The sequence below is a fragment of the Chlorocebus sabaeus genome, chromosome 27, assembly GCF_047675955.1.
Source record: "Chlorocebus sabaeus isolate Y175 chromosome 27, mChlSab1.0.hap1, whole genome shotgun sequence".
NCBI classification, from domain to species: domain Eukaryota; kingdom Metazoa; phylum Chordata; class Mammalia; order Primates; family Cercopithecidae; genus Chlorocebus; species Chlorocebus sabaeus.
The window spans coordinates 44,694,259-44,711,147 of record NC_132930.1 but is presented as its reverse complement, the minus strand read 5'-3'; the positions used below and the strand labels follow the sequence as shown (position 1 = coordinate 44,711,147).

The window sequence follows — 16,889 nt, the reverse complement described above, 5'->3', positions numbered from 1 at the left end:
CCTCCTTTCTCTGTCACTCCCTAAGGACAGCAGCCCACACACCCCAGATGAAAGTTTTAGTTGCAGAAGAAGCAGTGTGCATTTCTCTTCAGTGTGTGTTGGTAGAAATGACGTCACATTCAGCCAATGAAAATTTAGACTTTATAAGTGTGTACCTAGTAAGCCACTGAACCAATATTTGTAAGTTATAAAGCATCATTCTGAGTCCTGAACATACCTCTCTCTCTTTTTTTTTTTTGGTCTTTATAGCATTTATCCATTGCTAATAAGGTGTGTAAGACTGAGAACATAAAAGCAGTAAGAAACATCCTCCAAAACCCTTTTGGAAAGGCATTTTAATTGATTTTTTTTTTTCTTTTTCTTTTTCTTTTTTTTTTTTTTTAGCAACAGGGTCTTACTGTGTTGCCCAGGCTGATCTTGAACTCCTAATCTCAGGTGATCTTACTACCCTGGCCTCACAAGTAGCTGGGACTACTATTGGCTGGAAAAGGAATCTAAAAAATCAGAATTGGAAAGGATGTATCTTGTTTTGTTTCTTAACGTTTTTGAGGCAGGGGTGTGTGTGTGTGTGCATGTGTGAACTAAAGGAGTAGCTGAACTTCAGTTGGGAGTCTGGTACTTCCTTTTCTCCCACTATCAACATTTTATATGCTATTTAACTCGCTTTCTAAATCTTAAAGGGGGCAGTGATTTACTAGCAATATGGTGTGGTCGGAAGGTACAGCCACCCTGATATCTATTTTTTCATGCCTTGTTATTTCTAGAAGAATCCATTTTATGTTTGTAACAAGTGAAAATGGTCCATTTCCTGTATTTGAGAAGGTTTTTTTTTTTTTTTTTTTTTTTTTAAATGAGGATAATAATTTTTCCTGTCACTCTGCCACTCCTGTCTCTGTGGTATACTGAAGATGTTGTGCCGTAGCAGAGACACAGATCACAAACTTTCATGTACATTCAGACTTTAGATTTCCTCCGGGCAGCTTCACCAGTCGCTTTGCAGTTTCAGGAGCCGAAAGGCGGCAGGTGCGTCCTCAGCCTTGGGTGGGAACCTGCTCCCGGGGCCTCTGCCATCGGTAGGCTTCTTCCAGCGCTGGGGATCTTAGTGCCTCCCAGGGCCTCCTATTTCTTGGAAAGTTTTCATTTTTAGATAGTTTTTGTTTCTTCATGTTAAGCCAAAAATCTGCCTGCCTGTGACTCTTACCCTACTTGTATCATTTGCAGCTCCTCAAAATAAATGAAATCCTTTTCCAGTTTGAAGGCAGCTGTTGTGCCCCCATCCCAGCCATCCGAAACCCGATGGCTTGTTCACTTCTCACGTGCTCTAGGTGAATTCCATAGTCCCACATCAACTAGACGTCCAGTAACTGGTTCTTCGCACGTGTTGAATTAGGGGCTTCCAGATACGGTCTATTGGTGCAATGAAAAGCCCCCAAAACTTGTGATGCTATAGCTCTCCTAGTTGATGTGAATTTGCATTTAAAGCTTGATCGATCATGTGAGGGACTTGTTTTATCCACACTCCCGTCCCTGGGCCTCCTCATTGCGACTCTAGACGTCTTCACCCCGCCTGGTCTTGTCCGAGGCGGCTGACGTGTGGCTTGTCTCCCCGCAGGCTATCTGAACGTGCTCTCCAACAGCCGCTGGCGGGAGCGCTGGTGCCGAGTGAAGGATAACAAACTCATTTTCCACAAGGACAGGACCGACCTGAAGACCCACATCGTGTCTATTCCCCTCCGTGGCTGCGAGGTGATCCCAGGTTTGGATTCTAAACATCCCCTGACGTTCCGGCTGCTGCGCAATGGCCAGGAGGTTGCAGTATTGGAGGTAGGGTGTTTCCCAGGGGCTACACTCCACAGAGGGACACACGCAGTGATTCTCCTTCCAAAAGCTGAACGCTGACTCCTCTGTCAAAATTCCTCCCATCTTGCTGACTGCAGCTCTTTTCGGCCCACCCCCTTTTCTCTTGCTGCCCAGTCTGGGAGTCTTTGCTTTGCTTCTTGCCTCAGTTTTTTTTCTGGGAGATACGACAATGCCGGGACCCCAGCACCACTTTCTCCCCATTTGCACACATCGAATTGGTTTGCCTCCTTGTCTGAGTTCCTCTTTATGCCTGTTTGCAGAGAAATTACATGCACAATCCCACAGAGGACATTGCTTCTCTAAAGCACCTGGAAAGTAACTTGTTTTAAAATTTCCAAGAAGGCTCTTTCCGCCATGTGAGCTCTTTGAAGTGGTGGTAAATGTTTCCTTTGCAATGTTCTTGACTTCTTTACAGATGGAAGACTTTTTGGGGCCATCTGAATGCCTTGTAGATGGCGGCCAGTGAGCCACATGACACAGAAACCGAAAGAGCACCTTTGCTGTTTCAGAGCCCCGGGCTTGGTGCACGCTTTGTTATTTGTTTGGCTGCTTCACTAGATTTCTTATTCATGAAAGCAGAAAAGACAGTTAAAACTTATAGCTACATCCTCAAAACTTTCATTATTGAAAGTTTTTAGTTTTTCATCATAGAAAACGTTCTGTTGATGTTTTCTGCCCTGTTTTAGACCTTTTTTTCCTGTGATTTTTCCCTTTATTTCTGAGTCTCCCCCCTCTTAGTGTTATTATGACCAAGATGCAAAGATACACACACACACACACACACACAGATAGATCCATGCATTCACATGTCAGATGGTCGCGTCCGTGTCAATGCACCTCATGCTGCAGAATCGATAGAAACCAGTTCACGTGAGGTGTGGTGGGTGGCTGGTGTGTGGCAGAAACTCACCTGGTGTGGAGCCTGCTCTAAATGCCTGCGCAGTGACGCTCATCGGCAGAGGGGAGAGTGCCAGGGGCTGCCGCCTAAACCTTGACGGCCCAGTCAGGCAATCTTTCCGAAGATCTTGAATTTCACACATAGGAGTTCATTGCAGGGACTATTTTCACAGAGGCTGCTTTTTTTGGTGGGGATGAAAAATAGATGAACACCATCTTTTTCCTGCAGGGCTCAGGAGGTAAGGGAAGGTCAGAAGCACGCACAGCTGCCCCCGTGGCTGGTTTTGCAGCAGTGTGATCTAACAGAGAGGGCTGGGCTCAGATGGGCTTGAGACAGCTGGGTTCCAGTCTCAGCTCTGTGCAGACCCTGACCATGGCCAAAGCTTTCGTTCTCTCTTGGCTTCTTTACCCACCGTAAAACATGAGTGCTGAGCTAGAGTCAGTGTACCTTGTAAACATTGATGTGGGCTGAAAACTGTAGGGTGGATGGCAGTGGAAAAAAGCTGAAGACTTAAACGAAGAAACTGTACTCTTGATGTCACAATGCGGGTCTCCCATGAGAGCTCTGGCAGCAGATCTGAGAAGGGTTGCCAGGAAAAGGAGGCATGAATTGGCACAGGTTAGATGCAGGAATGAAGAGGGAGACGCTGGGCTGAGTGCCGAGACAGAGAAGCTCAGGGTGGGGTGGGGTTGGGTGGAAGTTAGGAGCTGTTTGGTGAAGAAGTCACCTGCCCCGCCATTGCTGGGGGCACAGTAGCTGAGTGCCCCAAGTGCTGGAGAGAAAGTGGTAGCATTTCATACCTTCACCAATGCTTGGACCACTGAGGAAGGTGCTTATTCCTTGAGAGAGCTGAAGTAAGTAGACTCGGTTTCCTGAATGTCACGACAGCAAGAATTGGAAGTTTACCCAGTATCTCTTCATGTATGACCACTATTTTTACAGCTGAAAAGTGATTTTACTTACAAGTGACACATAAAACATCTACAGCCTTCCAACTTAAGCAAGAAGCCTGTCCTCATCAGTGGCGAAATGCCACGAGCCAGTCAGTAGAGGAGTTGCCATCTATACTTTTTCCAAGATCCTTTTATTTTAACTTTTGTTTTGAGATATCTTCAGAGTTACTGAAAAGTTGCAAGGATAGCACAAAGGGTGCCTGTGCACCCTTCATCCTTATCCGTCAAAGACCAATGTGCCCTGTGCTTGCTGTGCTGTTTCTTGCACAGCCCTGTGTGTGCACTCTCCCCGCCGCCCCTTTCTCTCTATATGTCTGTATGTCTTTGTGTAGGATTTTTTTTTTTTTTTTTTTTTTTTTTTTTGAGACAGAGTCTCGCTCTGTCACCCAGGCTGGAGTGCAGTGGCGTGATCTCGGCTCACTGCAAGCTCCGCCTCCTGGCTTCACGCCATTCTCCTGCCTCAGCCTCCCAAGTAGCTGGGACTACAGGCGCCCACCACCACGCCTGGCTAATTTTTTTGTATTTTTAGTAGAGATGGGGTTTCACCGTGTTAGCCAGGATGGTCTCGATCTCCTGACCTCATGGTACTCCCGCCTCAGCCTCCCAAAGTGCTGGGATTACAGGCGTGAGCTACCGCGCCCAGTCTAACCCATAGATTTTTAATCAGTGATTATATCCTTCAATGTTGTGACTTATTTTGATCAAACTCTCACAGATCTGGTCCGCAGGAGGCCCTCGGAGCTGGTTTTTTGTCCTTTGCCATGTCCCTGTAATAGAGAGATCACAGTCCATCATGCTTGGAGCACTTTCCTTACTCTATGGCACAAGGAGATGCCCCAGGCTCATCCTGTACTTTTCCCTGCTCCAGACCTGGAGTCAGCCTTTCCTCCAAAGCGTGCTGTTCCTTTTAGAGGAGAATGGCAGAGAACTGAGAAGCCAGGATCTGGGGGCCAGATGTGCTCACTTCTGCCAGCGGACCAGAGCGCCTGGGTCTTTTCAGTAGACAGACGCTAGAAACTGATGTGTGGATGTGGATCTGGATACATACACACACATTCACATATTTATATGTTATACATGCGACAGATACTTAACAAGTGTATGTATACATGTACATGCATATACACATACACGCACCCACACACGTCTCTCTGTCTACACCTATGTATTAACAGCTGTGAGAACTAATACCTCCAACACCACAGGATTATTTTTAAAAGCCTATGAGGAAATTTCATACAATGAACTATGAAGAAAGCAATTGGTAAACTCTAATGTAATAATATCAGTGACATCTTAGATATTAATTGTATGAAAACATTTAAAAAATGCTTTGATGCAATGGTTATACTGACATAGGAATAGACTAATCATGGATACATTCTCAATATAGATTTCGTTTTAGGAAGGACATGAGACCTGTGAAGAGAACACATTTGTGATTTTTTTTTAATCCAGGTATTCAAATCAATTTATTTTAATTTGGCAAACATAGATTCTGTTTTTACTCTCTGTAAGGTACTTAATGGGAATTCCTTCCCTTTGTCCTCATGGCCTCATTGTGTATGGTTAGTAATGATTTGCAGTACGGAAGATATCCCTAGCCAATTTCTCAACATAAAAAAATAGCTGCTTCTTTGTTAACAACCCTTCCTTTAAAGAAGCCTTTCTACATGGCGTGGACTATTTACAATTACTTATATTTTGATCGGTGTAAAACTTGCCAAGGTTATAATTATAAAACCCAATTTTCTTTAAGCTCAACTTAGAAAATCTTTATTTAAATTAGTAATTTTTATAAGCAATGAATTTGTTTTCTTCAACATTCAGTTAACTCATAAATTTGATAGCTTAATTTCTCCTAAACTTTTAACCATTATTTACTTATTTGATTAATCAAAATTTTTAAAGATTTCAAATACCATTAAAAATATAACTGATTTTCTAAATCACTTTAAAACAATGACGTAAAACTGGGCATGGTGGCTCGCACCTGTAATCCTAGCACTTTGGGAGGCTGAGGTAGGAGAATTGCTTGAGCCCGGGAGTTCGAGACCAGCCTGGGCAAGATGGCAAGACCCTGTCTCTACAAATAAAAAATTTAAAAAAATTAGCTAGGCTTGGTGGTGCGCACCTGTAGTCCCAGCTGCTTGGGTGGCTTAGGCAGGAGGATTGCTTGAGCCCAGGAGATGGAGGCTGCAGTGAGCTATGATCACACCACTGCACTCCAGCCTGGGTGACAGAGCGAGACCTTGTCTCAGAGAGAAAAAAAAAAAAAAGGATGACTTAAAAATTGAATGAACATAATCTTAAAGACATACTTCAGACTTGCAAATTAAGCAGACCAAATGGAGGAGATATCAGACATCTTAAAAAGTGGTGTGTCCAAAGCAGCCCAGTGATTACAGAGCATCGTTCCCCCATGGAAACACAATTAATATCAAAGGAAATTAGTTTTTATATCATCTAATCAAGAAACTAAGTGACCATTTCAGGCCCATGTAGGGGGGCTCACCCCAGGCTCCTGGATAAAAAAGTTGGAGACCAGTAAGGACCTAGCGCTTGGTCACGCTTTCCAAGTCAGGCAGCAGCAGCTGGGACGTGCTCCTTCTCTTGGTCAGGCGGTGTCGCCAGAGGTTCCTCAGCAAGTTCCTTCAGCTGGAATGTAATTAGTCCCATTAACTTTCCTGTCTTACACCTAGTGCCTTTCCCCATGATAATTGGAAGGCATTTTAGGACCTCAGAGTTTCATTCACCTTTGGTATAATTGGGATGCCGCTTCTTAAGACCTGCTGTGGGCCAGGCACGGTGGCTCAAGCCTGTAATCCCAGCACTTTGGGAGGCTGAGACGGGCGGATCACGAGGTCAGGAGATCGAGACCATCCTGGCTAACCCGGTGAAACCCCGTCTCTACTAAAAATACAAAAAATTAGCCAGGCGAGGTGGCGGGCACCTGTAGTCCCAGCTACTGGGGAGGCCAAGGCAGGAGAATGGCGTGAACCCAGGAGGCGGAGCTTGCAGTGAGCTGAGATCCGGCCACTGCACTCCAGCCTGGGTGACAGAGTGAGACTCTGTCTCAAAAAAAAAAAAAAAAAAAAAAAAAAAAAAAAGACCTGCTGTGAACGTGACGTTAATCCCATCGCTCAGCTAGTGGCTGCGTCTTCCTTCTCGTTTCTTCTTTGGGACATCACGTTCCATCGCCTTTCCTATTATATGGTCTCTTTATTGGATACATTTACGAAAACGTAAAAATCTTTAGTTAAATACAACCTACCCTTTTTCCCACTTCCACAGGCATCTTCTTCTGAGGACATGGGCAGGTGGATTGGGATTTTACTCGCAGAGACGGGGTCGTCCACAGACCCGGGGGCCCTGCACTATGACTACATCGATGTGGAGATGTCTGCCAGTGTCATTCAGACAGCCAAACAAACCTTCTGGTAAGACCCACTGCCGTGTGAAATGGCACCACAGTTCAAGAATTGTCTTTTCGCTAACTTAGTTTCACTTAGTTTTTGTGTGAGGATATAGTCTCCGAAGAAAAACGAAAGGCTTTCCCTTTTGCATTATCTTAATCCAAATTTTGCAGCAATGTTTTTGTCATGTCAAACCACTGGGTTTTCTATTCGAGCAGCATATGGCAAACTTGCATAAAGGACTAGATAGTAAATATTTTTTGTTTTATGGGCCAGACGATTCCTGTTAATAACCACTCAGCTCCCTTTCCAGCCAGACACCATACGTAAATGATGGGTGTGCCCGTGTTCTAATAAAACTTTATTTGTGAAAACAGGCAGTGGCCTGGATTTGGCCCATAGTTTGCTGACCCCTGTATTAGATGAACGGTTCTATGAAGCAGAAATGATTCTACATATTGCCGTAATGAGGACTGAGTTTTCAAAGGTATCCATCAAGTACTTTGTAAATTTAAATTGTGATTTTTTTAAAAAAATGCTGCAATCATGTATAAAAACGTCCTTTTGAACTGTGAACATTTCTTTAACATAATGATGGCAGACATATTTATAGCAGCAGTTCTTGGTATGGTCCAGAGATCCCCTGGGGATATTCCAGACCCTTTCTGGCAGTCTGTGGGGTTAAATTATTTTCATAAGACATTGTTTCCGTCTCCCACCGTTTGGACATCTGCATTAGTACCATTGGCTGGCAGCTTCGCACCAACAGTCGTCCTTCTCTGTATTAATAATCATTGTCACTGCCAGTGTAAATAGTCAAAGAATTTTACCATTTGCGATAGTAAAAGAAAATGCTGGTTTCACTTCAGATGTCCTTGAGGAAGCAATAAAAACGATGACTTTTTCTATAAAGGATCAGATAGTAGATATTTGCACAAAGGCTCTGAAGCCCGTGTGCTTTTCCTGTTCCGCGTGGCGTGATGAGAGGCCACGGAGAGCACGCAGGCATGTACAATGACAGTGGTCCTATTGAGGAACAGCTCAGACACGTGAGGTGCTCAGAGAACTAACTGCGTTAAATTTTGTTTCATTTTTACTTGAAAAAGCAACAGACAAACTGTGGTTATTCGCACGTAGGCATTTGCAGATGTTTCCTTGAGAATGAGCTAGCTACACCCATCATCATCTCTAGGCAAACAGTTGGCAGTATTTGTTGCTTACGCTACATTTAAGCTTTCCTTAGAAATTAGAATGCTGGAAAATTTGCATCTGCCATGGTGAGCTTGCCAGCTTCTCAGCACCCACAGACTCTTGCTGGGATCTGTAGTCATGTCAGTGAGCAGTTCTGTTGATGTCGTATAATGAAGGGTGTCAACGTTGGAAAGATCTGCAGAAGCCGTGCTTGGGAAAAGATCTATTCCTAGTGCAAGATAAACGACTGGATTTTAATGTGAGTCGATAGATCTGCTTTCCGACTCCATTGCAGTTGGCGGTAAGAGGCCACCACTTGCCGCGTTTTGGTGTAGTACTAAAGAAGCGCGGCTACAACTCGGAAAAAGCAATTAAAATGTGCCCCACTTGTCCAGCTTACATCTGTTTGAGGCTGGATTTTCTTCGCATACTTCAACCAAAAGCGCATTTGGTGACAGATTGAATGCAGAAGCAGGTGTGAGAATCCAGCTACCTTCTATTAAGCTGGACACTAACTAGGTTTACAGACGTGTGAACAGTGCCACTTGTTTGTTTGTTATTGGGGTTTTGTTGTTGTTGTTGTTGGTGGTGGTGGTGGTTTTTTTTTTGATTAAGGGTCTTGCTCGGTTGCCCAGGCTGGAGTGCAGTGGCACAATTATGACTCATTGCAGCCTCGACCTCCTGGGCTCAAGGGATCCTCCCATCCCAGCCTCCCAAGCAGTTGGGACTACAGGCATGTGCCACCATGCCTGGCTAATTTTTGTTGTTGTTGTTGGTAGAGACGGTGTCTTGTTATGTTGCCCGGGCTGGTCTCAAACTCCTGGACTCCTGGGCTCAGGTGATCTTCCTACCTTGGCCTCCCAAAGTGCTAGGATTACAGGCATGGCCCACGGTGGCACTTTTAAGTGAATAACAATGAACACATTTCTCAGATTTTCATTTCAAATACAGCAGGTAGTAGGTAGGGCATCTTGGCTTGGGTCCTGCTTTGGTACTTACTAATTAGAACAATTTGGACAAGCCATTCATTACCTGTTAGTACCTCTGCTGCCTTCTGTAGAACATAGAGAGGGTGGGCGACTTCATCTCTGAAACCTGCAGCTCCGGCGTCTTTCACCCCTTGACAGCTGCACATGTCTCTCTCCTCCTTAGAGAGTGGGGACTGGGGTGAGGGAGCGAATGAAAACAAAGCTGGTCATGAATTCCATCATCAGCAAGTGAGGGGAAACAGAGACAGCTGCTGGCGGACCCGCCAGTGCTGAGATGACGCGACCTTTCCAGTGTGGAGAAGATGGGCTCAGATGCCGGTGCTGTTGTGTCGTGCCTGTGTAATGTGAACACCACCCTCTAGTTTTTCCACACAGGTGCTCTCTGTGGGGAATTGGAGCAGTCTTCCTTTGCGTCTTCAGTGGTGAATGGACGTTCATTTAATGCTTAGCTAGGACATTCTGGGGCTAAGAAATAGTTTCCAAAGTGAAGATAACTTGGTCCATTTTAGGACTCAAACCACATGTTACATACACCCAACTAAGGTCAATAGCCTTGACAAGTGGAATTAGTTTTGCACAGATTGTCCATGAAATCCCCAGTAACACTGGAGGGTTTCTACAGTGCAGACTGGTCTCACCACTGTCCTTTTGTGTGGAAATCGGGATAGATGTAGTCTAGTACTTACCATTCTATTTGTACTCATTATTGTTTAATTATATTCTTTCTAATCAGCAAAATGTAGGTAAATTGTAATGATTCTATTTGTTAAGTACTATGCAGTAAATAAAGCACATTTAAAGTTTTTTAAAGAGTATAATATCCTTAAATCTAGTTTGGCAAAATCTGCCCAACTAGACTGACATAAAAGTGGTTATGGATGTTCACTATATTTGTTTAGCAGATACTAAATTTCCATAAAAACCTATCCTACGGCCACATGTAATTGCAAGTATAATCAGCAAACCAATAACCACATTTAAGAGAAATCCTGAATTAAAATAGTTGCCCTAGAATACAACTTGGCCTTTACTCTATAAATGACGAGAGTATTAATCTAAACCAAATGTGGCAAGGTCACATTTTTGAGAAAGGAATGTAGATTATAATACTAAAAATATTTATTAAAAATATGCATGTAATGAATTTATGGCTGCAGGCATCTTTTCTTCCTCATTAAAGTCTTTATAGGAGGTGTCAGTTAGCAACAAAGCTTATTTTCAAGTTTTCTGGCCAAACATTCCTGTAACAGTTAAGAGAGATGAGATGTGACAAGGAAGCAGTGTTCAAAATATGGTTGCTTGCCAGTGTGATGAATATTCTAAGATTAAATGTTTTGCTTTTATATAAACTGGCAGCCAGTTAATGAATCTTTTCAGGGTTCTTAGGAGAATTCTTTGTGCATTGTGTGTGACTGAGGAAGAGACAGCAGTAATATATTTTGAAAAGGGGAAAGTGTAAGATAATAATGGAGATTCTCCCAAGAAAAATAGGATATTTAGGAACTTTAGTTAATGGTAAACAATGAAAACGTATTTTCCTGAAAACCTATTTACAATGAGGTACATAGATTGTATAACACAGGAAAATACTCCAGAGTCTTCCTGAAACTCTCTTCAGGTCACACTCAGCTGGGAGCCCCTCAGGAAGCAGTGGTGAGGATGAAGAGGATGGAAAGCAGGGGTTGGTGCGGAGCGTGGGGAGATGCACGGATGGGGTGGTGAGGATGAAGAGGATGGAAAGCAGGGACTCGTGTGGGGAGTGGAGTGTGGGGAGATGCACGGATGGGAGGCAGTCCTCTTGGCCACCCTTTCCCCGGAGTCCCGGGAGGTTATTGTGAAATAGCTCCCCATGACTGTCTCCTAGTTTTGGTGTAACGAGTGGCATGTGGCCTCTTACTTCATTTCCACTTCTGTCTTTGGCTGCAAATCCTATTGTGTAGAGACACCCAGCGGAAGACTGAGGCCTCGTGTTTAGTCGGGTCCCCAGGCCCTGCCCTCTTGGGGGCCAGGCAGAGTTGTCCTCACTGGGCCAGGTCCCTCTCTATGGGGTGAAGGGTGACGAGCTCCTGGCTGAGGCCTCCTCCACCTAGGACATTCTGTGTGCCTATGACCCATAATCCCCATGCTCCCAGGTCCTGACAGGTGAGCCCGTCAGAGGCCTCCTGCAGTGACTCTTCCCAGCACAGAAGCAGGAGTGGAGCCACCAGGGCCTCTGTTCTGACCCCATCCTTTGTCCCTGCTGCAGCAGGGCGAGTGCAGGGCACATGCTCGAAACCGAAGATGCAAGCCCACGAGAGCCGTGCCTGCCGTTGGAAGAAGGACTGAAGGCAGTACGACCCAGGGCACAGGCGAGGGGGTGGTCCCCGTGGCCGGGCTTTATTCATTCCTCCATTTACTGCCTCTCACTGACAAAAAGTATACATAGCACTGTCTCCCCAAAAGCCCTCCAATGAGGCATTTAATTGGAAAACCTTAAATATGTATTTTTAAAAATCAAAATCTATTACTGCGAAACAAATGTTCAAGTTTTGCTGTGCCTTTCTTTCTTGTATGTTTTCTTCTTATTCATCTTATTTTCCTACATATACCTGTATGTATTTTAAGTTTAGTATAATTGTATTAATTTTTTATAAGCAAAGGAGAAAGTTTTAAAATTATAATTGAAGAATGTGTCCAGGCAGCAAGCCGCGCATGGCGTCCCTCCCCAGCAGGGGGCACACGCGCGCTCTGTGCGGAGCCATTTCCGCGGCCCGCGCTGCTGAAGCCCAGCCCCGATCCCCAAGCCGAGTTCCTCCCGCCACTCCCGAGGCTATGCTGCCGGACTTCTTATCAAAGAGGCAGGCTTCACTTGCCCCTGTGTTTCTCTCCCCAGTTTTCACCTACCCTGTGTTTTCCTCATCTGGTGATCACAGAAGCCCAGGATCCTGTGAAATACCCCTATTAGCAGGAAATGCTGTCGGGTAGTCCCTTCCCTGGGATTTACATTGTTAGTCCTGACCCGTGGCTTCGGAAGCCGGCCGAGCCTCTAGGCACCTGCACCTGCACCTGCACCTGCACCTGCGTGTGCCCGCGTGGTCCCCGCGCTCCTGAGGCCAACCCTCCAGAGGGGAGAGCAGGCAGATGACAGATGCAGAGCAGTGGCCCTGGGCCCGGAGGGGAGGGAGAGGCCGCTGTGGGGCTGCGGGGCGGGCCGCCTTCTAGGGGGCAGCACCCACACCCACGCGGAGACCGGGGTGCGAGGGGTGTCAGGAGAGGAGTTTGGCAGGCAGAGGGGCTGGGGAAGCTGAAAGAGCCAGGGGAGTGCCGGGGCACCCAGGAGACTGACGGAGCGCAGGAAGTCACGGCGCAGTGACGGAGCAGGAACCCAGTCCCTAGGAGCCCCGCGGCCCTGGGCAGCACCTTGCGACTTCAGAAGCCCCTGGGGGTGTTGGGTGGAGGCTGGCGTGGCCCGGCCTGCCCTCCTTAAAGGGGAGGGGGCCGTTCCCTCACCACAGGCTCCACACTGTTGGCCTCACCCCTGGCCACTAAATGGGCAGGTCTTTCCCGCGCCAAGCGCTTCTCTAGGTTTCTGTGGGCACCAGCTCGGTGTCCTCATACATGAACTCAATCCTCAGTGGTCTTCCAGGAGGCAGCATCAGGCCCTCCCAGTGCAGGGCCCAGTCCACAAAGCTGACTCCACTTCAGATGCCAGTCACAGGTCCAGGATGTCACCTGTGCATCTGACCAATGGGATGTGAGTTGGAGGTTCCCACGACCCCTCCCCTCCAGTTCAGTGATTGCTAGAACCCTCACAGAACATAGGAGGAGCTTGCTTACTGAATTAGCAGTTTACTGTAAAAGGACACAGCTCAGAAGCAGTGAGGGAAGAGGTGTGCCAGGCAAGGCATGTGGGGCACAGCACTCCTGTGCCCTCGCTGGGCACACCACACTCCCAGCACCGCCGCATGCACACAGCCCAGAAGCTCCGGGAACCCCATCCTTTTGGGTTTTTATGGAAAGTTCCAGCCCTAATCACAGGGTTGATTTCCCTGGCAACCAACCCTCATCCTGCTCTTCATGTAGGAAATTCCGAGAGTTTTAGGAGCCTTGACCAGGAACTTGGGACAAATACCAAAATATATATTTATTATGCCACAATAACACACCTTCTAAAGGATTTCTCAGGCCGCTGTCAGTGGCTCTTGGAAGTTGAGGAAATTTCAGGGAAGAGGTGAAGATGTGTGGGGTGGCAGTGGTGCTGATTGAGTACTAAGAACTCCATAAATACTTGGTGAATGAGTGTCCCAGAAAGCTTATAGAACAGAGATCCACGAACTTTTTCCAAGAAAAACCAGACAGTAACTTTCAGCTCTGCAGGCCATGTTGTCCTCTTGGAAGTAACACACTTGTGAAAGAGGCGTATGTTCCAGTAAAGCATTATTATGAACACAGGCTGTGAGAGGAGCTGGCCACTGTGAGAGACGGATGATAATCAAAACGCTTGGTATTTCTGAACACCTGTTATTTGCAGGCTTTGCTGTGTGTACCTAGCATTGGTTATTGGCGTTCTGTGCCGCGGTTCTGCAAATTATTTGCCGTCCTAATTTTATAGGACAGTCCTTCCAATGCATCTTCTCATTTCCGCCTATATTCTGTCTAGTATTTCTTCTCTGCCCCTGTGACCTCTGACATAGCCTTGGGAATAAAGTCAGAACTCATTAAAGACTTGACTCGTTGGAGTAAAAGGTGGTCAGGTTATGGATTTTAATGCATTTCCTTTCTTTCAGTTTCATGAACAGGCGTGTTATATCTGCTAACCCATATCTGGGGGGCACCTCCAATGGCTACGCCCACCCCAGCGGGACGGCGCTTCATTACGACGATGTCCCGTGCATCAACGGCTCGGTGAGTGCCCTTTTGCTGGAGTAATGGTTGGTTTTGTTAGACAGCTGTGAAAATTCTATGCTTCAGTTCCCCTGGTTTCAGGTCTGAATAAGGTCAGCTTTTTAATGCTCTGAAGCAGAGACTCCATCTCATCTCTGTTCTCCTGGTTTCTGACATGCTGTTCATCTGAATCTGCATTTGGACAAGTGGATAGTTTGAGACTAGTAGACAGTTTGTCATTTAATGTCACTGTCATTTTCCTGTTGGTGTTGAGGTAGGGTCCTCATCTGTTGCCCAGGCTGGAGCACAGTGGTGCAGTCACAACTTACTATAGCTCAACCTCCCCAGCTCAATCGATCCTCCTACCTCAGCCTCCCAAGTACCTGGGACCATAGGTGCACACCACCACATCCCACTCATTTGTTGGTTTTTAGTAGAGGCGGGATCTCCCTATATTGGCCAGGCCAGTCTTGAACTCCTGGGCTCAAGTGATCCTCCCACCTCAGACTTTCAAAGTGCTGGGATTACAGACGTGAGCCACTGTGCCTGGCCTAATGTCACTGTCACTAATTAAACGTGTCAGCCCACTAAAATAATGACTAAAGGAGAGCATGTTAGAGTAATACTTGGATAACTTATTAAATCAAAACATAACACAGTATAAGTTATCAATGAATAGTTATTTCCCGATGGGATTAAAATGCTGAGAAATCCCCTCAGGAAGGAAATGATAACATAGAGGAATGATCACATTACAAATTCGACAGCTTCCCTTGGGGTGGATTTGGAGCGGCCAGGCTCCTGGCTCCCGGCACAGCGCTATCTGTATATCCATATGTCCATCTAGCCATGCAGGAGTCTCCAGTCACAGCTTTGTGCTACACTGGCCTCCAGGGTGTGCCTGGCCTTAGGAGTTCTGAAGTCTGTTCTCAGCGTGTTATGTTATATGTGTCATCAGCAGGCCTCATCAACAAGTGCTGGTTCTACAGTGTCTGCCTGCTACTCATCTCACAACCACGTGTTGAGCATCCTGTCTGATCCAGGCACGGTGCCCGGCCCTGGGCGTTCAGAGATGAGGCCTTCACAGTTAGTGGATGAATGAAGGAGGCTTGTGAGAAACCACTATGCCATTTGTCTCCCAGTACTGGAAGGGTTTGAAATTGGCATCTATGTTAAGATAATTTTCAAAGGTAGACATAAAGTAAATGTATTGTTATGTTTTCCAGCCTTGGAAGGTATGTCAGACTTTTTTCTTACTGTTTTGCTTCTCCAGTCTTTTCCCTGATGTTCTGATGAATGTCCTCAATCAGCCCTGGCACCGTAAATTCATAGCTGCCTCACAGCAGGAACCAGGAGACAACAGCCTCCTTGAGGGAAGAGAGGGCCTGAGGACCCCCAGTGCTCAGGAGCATAAACAAACTGAAAGCAGGTTCTCGTGGCCGGGGTCAGAAGCGGGTGGCCCATCCCTCAGGAGCCACGATGAACGCGGTGTGTGTCCCTGGGGCTCGGTTGCCTTCCCATTGGCCACCGCCTCCTTTCTGCCGCTCTGGACCTGCCCTGGGGTTCCTGTCGGGGAGGCTGCCCTTGCTGTGCGAGGCCCCACCTGATTCTAAAAAGGGATCTTTTCGTCACTTCGTCTGTCCCCTTCCCTCCTCAGTCCTCTCTCCCTTGCCTCATTGGCTGGGTGTCTCCCAGGGGCCAGACTCTGTGCCAGTTGAAGAAGAAATGGCGAAGCGATTATCTTTGTCCTGAAAGGGCCTCTGAGTCTCGTGGGAGTGAGTGGACCTGGGAGGGAAACAGACATAGGAGCGGGGAGAGCTTCCTGGGCCCTGGGCAGCGCAGGGCCTGCTTGTAGGTCCCATGTTAGGATAGGGTGGCATGGGGCAAACAGAGCCACTTTTGGATCCCATCCTAGCTTCAGAGTCCATCCAGTAGAGCCCCCCATCTTAGGCAGAGGGGTATCAGGTCCAGTGAATCTCCTCCTCTCCCCCTCAGCCAATCCTCCCTGGGGTGTCTCTGGGTGTCCAGTCACCACAGCGCTCCACCCCTGGGCAGGTCTTGTGGCAAGTTCTTCCTGCTTAAGATGGTACCACAGTACCCTGTGAAGTAGGGCTCTCAGGCTAGTCCCTGCCCTCTATTCTGGCCTCTGAGTCCTTCTTGAGGTGGGACCCGCTCTTCTGCCTCCATTTGCCCTGTGTCACTCCAGCGTCTCTTGATAGCAGTCTTATCACTGGGTTTAGACTCCAGTTACCACAGTCATCTGCATCCTGAGAACCATCCACTTCTCTGAGCCTACATCTAGCCCGTCCCACCCAAAGACCCTTTCACACGCCTTTTCCTCAGATACGTTTCTTCCGTGTGCGCCTTACACACGTACCTGTGACTGTGAGCTGGATGCTGTCATCATCTGTGGAACCACGCACGTGATCGTCTGGCTCCACCCAGCACCTTGTTTTCAGACTATTAGGACACTCAACAGGCCAGCCCCAGGAGCGAGTGTTCCTTAAGTTATTCGCAGCTTAATCTGTTGTAGAAACAAAGGTCTGCCATTCCTAAAGGGCTCTGCACGTAGGAATTGTTTGTGTGTGTGTATTGCTGGGCTGGAGATAGCCACCTTTGCATAATATGCTGTATGTGTTTGTGGCTTCCTTGCTTATTAGGCCTTCCTCTGCTCAGGCCCTTCCTGAAACTGTTTTCTGTGTGTTCGGCTCTGTTACCA

General features: G+C 46.8%; 1 protein-coding gene across 5 annotated transcripts in view; it reads left to right on the top strand.

Annotated features, from left to right (window-relative positions):
• AFAP1 (actin filament associated protein 1) overlaps positions 1-16,889 on the top strand; it is a 187,692-nt gene that overhangs the window by 139,177 nt on the left and 31,626 nt on the right. For all 5 annotated transcript variants that reach the window (XM_008018005.3, XM_008018009.3, XM_073012530.1 and 2 more), the window contains exons 10-12: positions 1,613-1,824; positions 7,006-7,151; positions 14,074-14,191. In XM_008018005.3, coding sequence (XP_008016196.2) covers positions 1,613-1,824; positions 7,006-7,151; positions 14,074-14,191 — 476 coding nt within the window. The remainder of the gene's footprint in view (positions 1-1,612; positions 1,825-7,005; positions 7,152-14,073; positions 14,192-16,889) is intronic.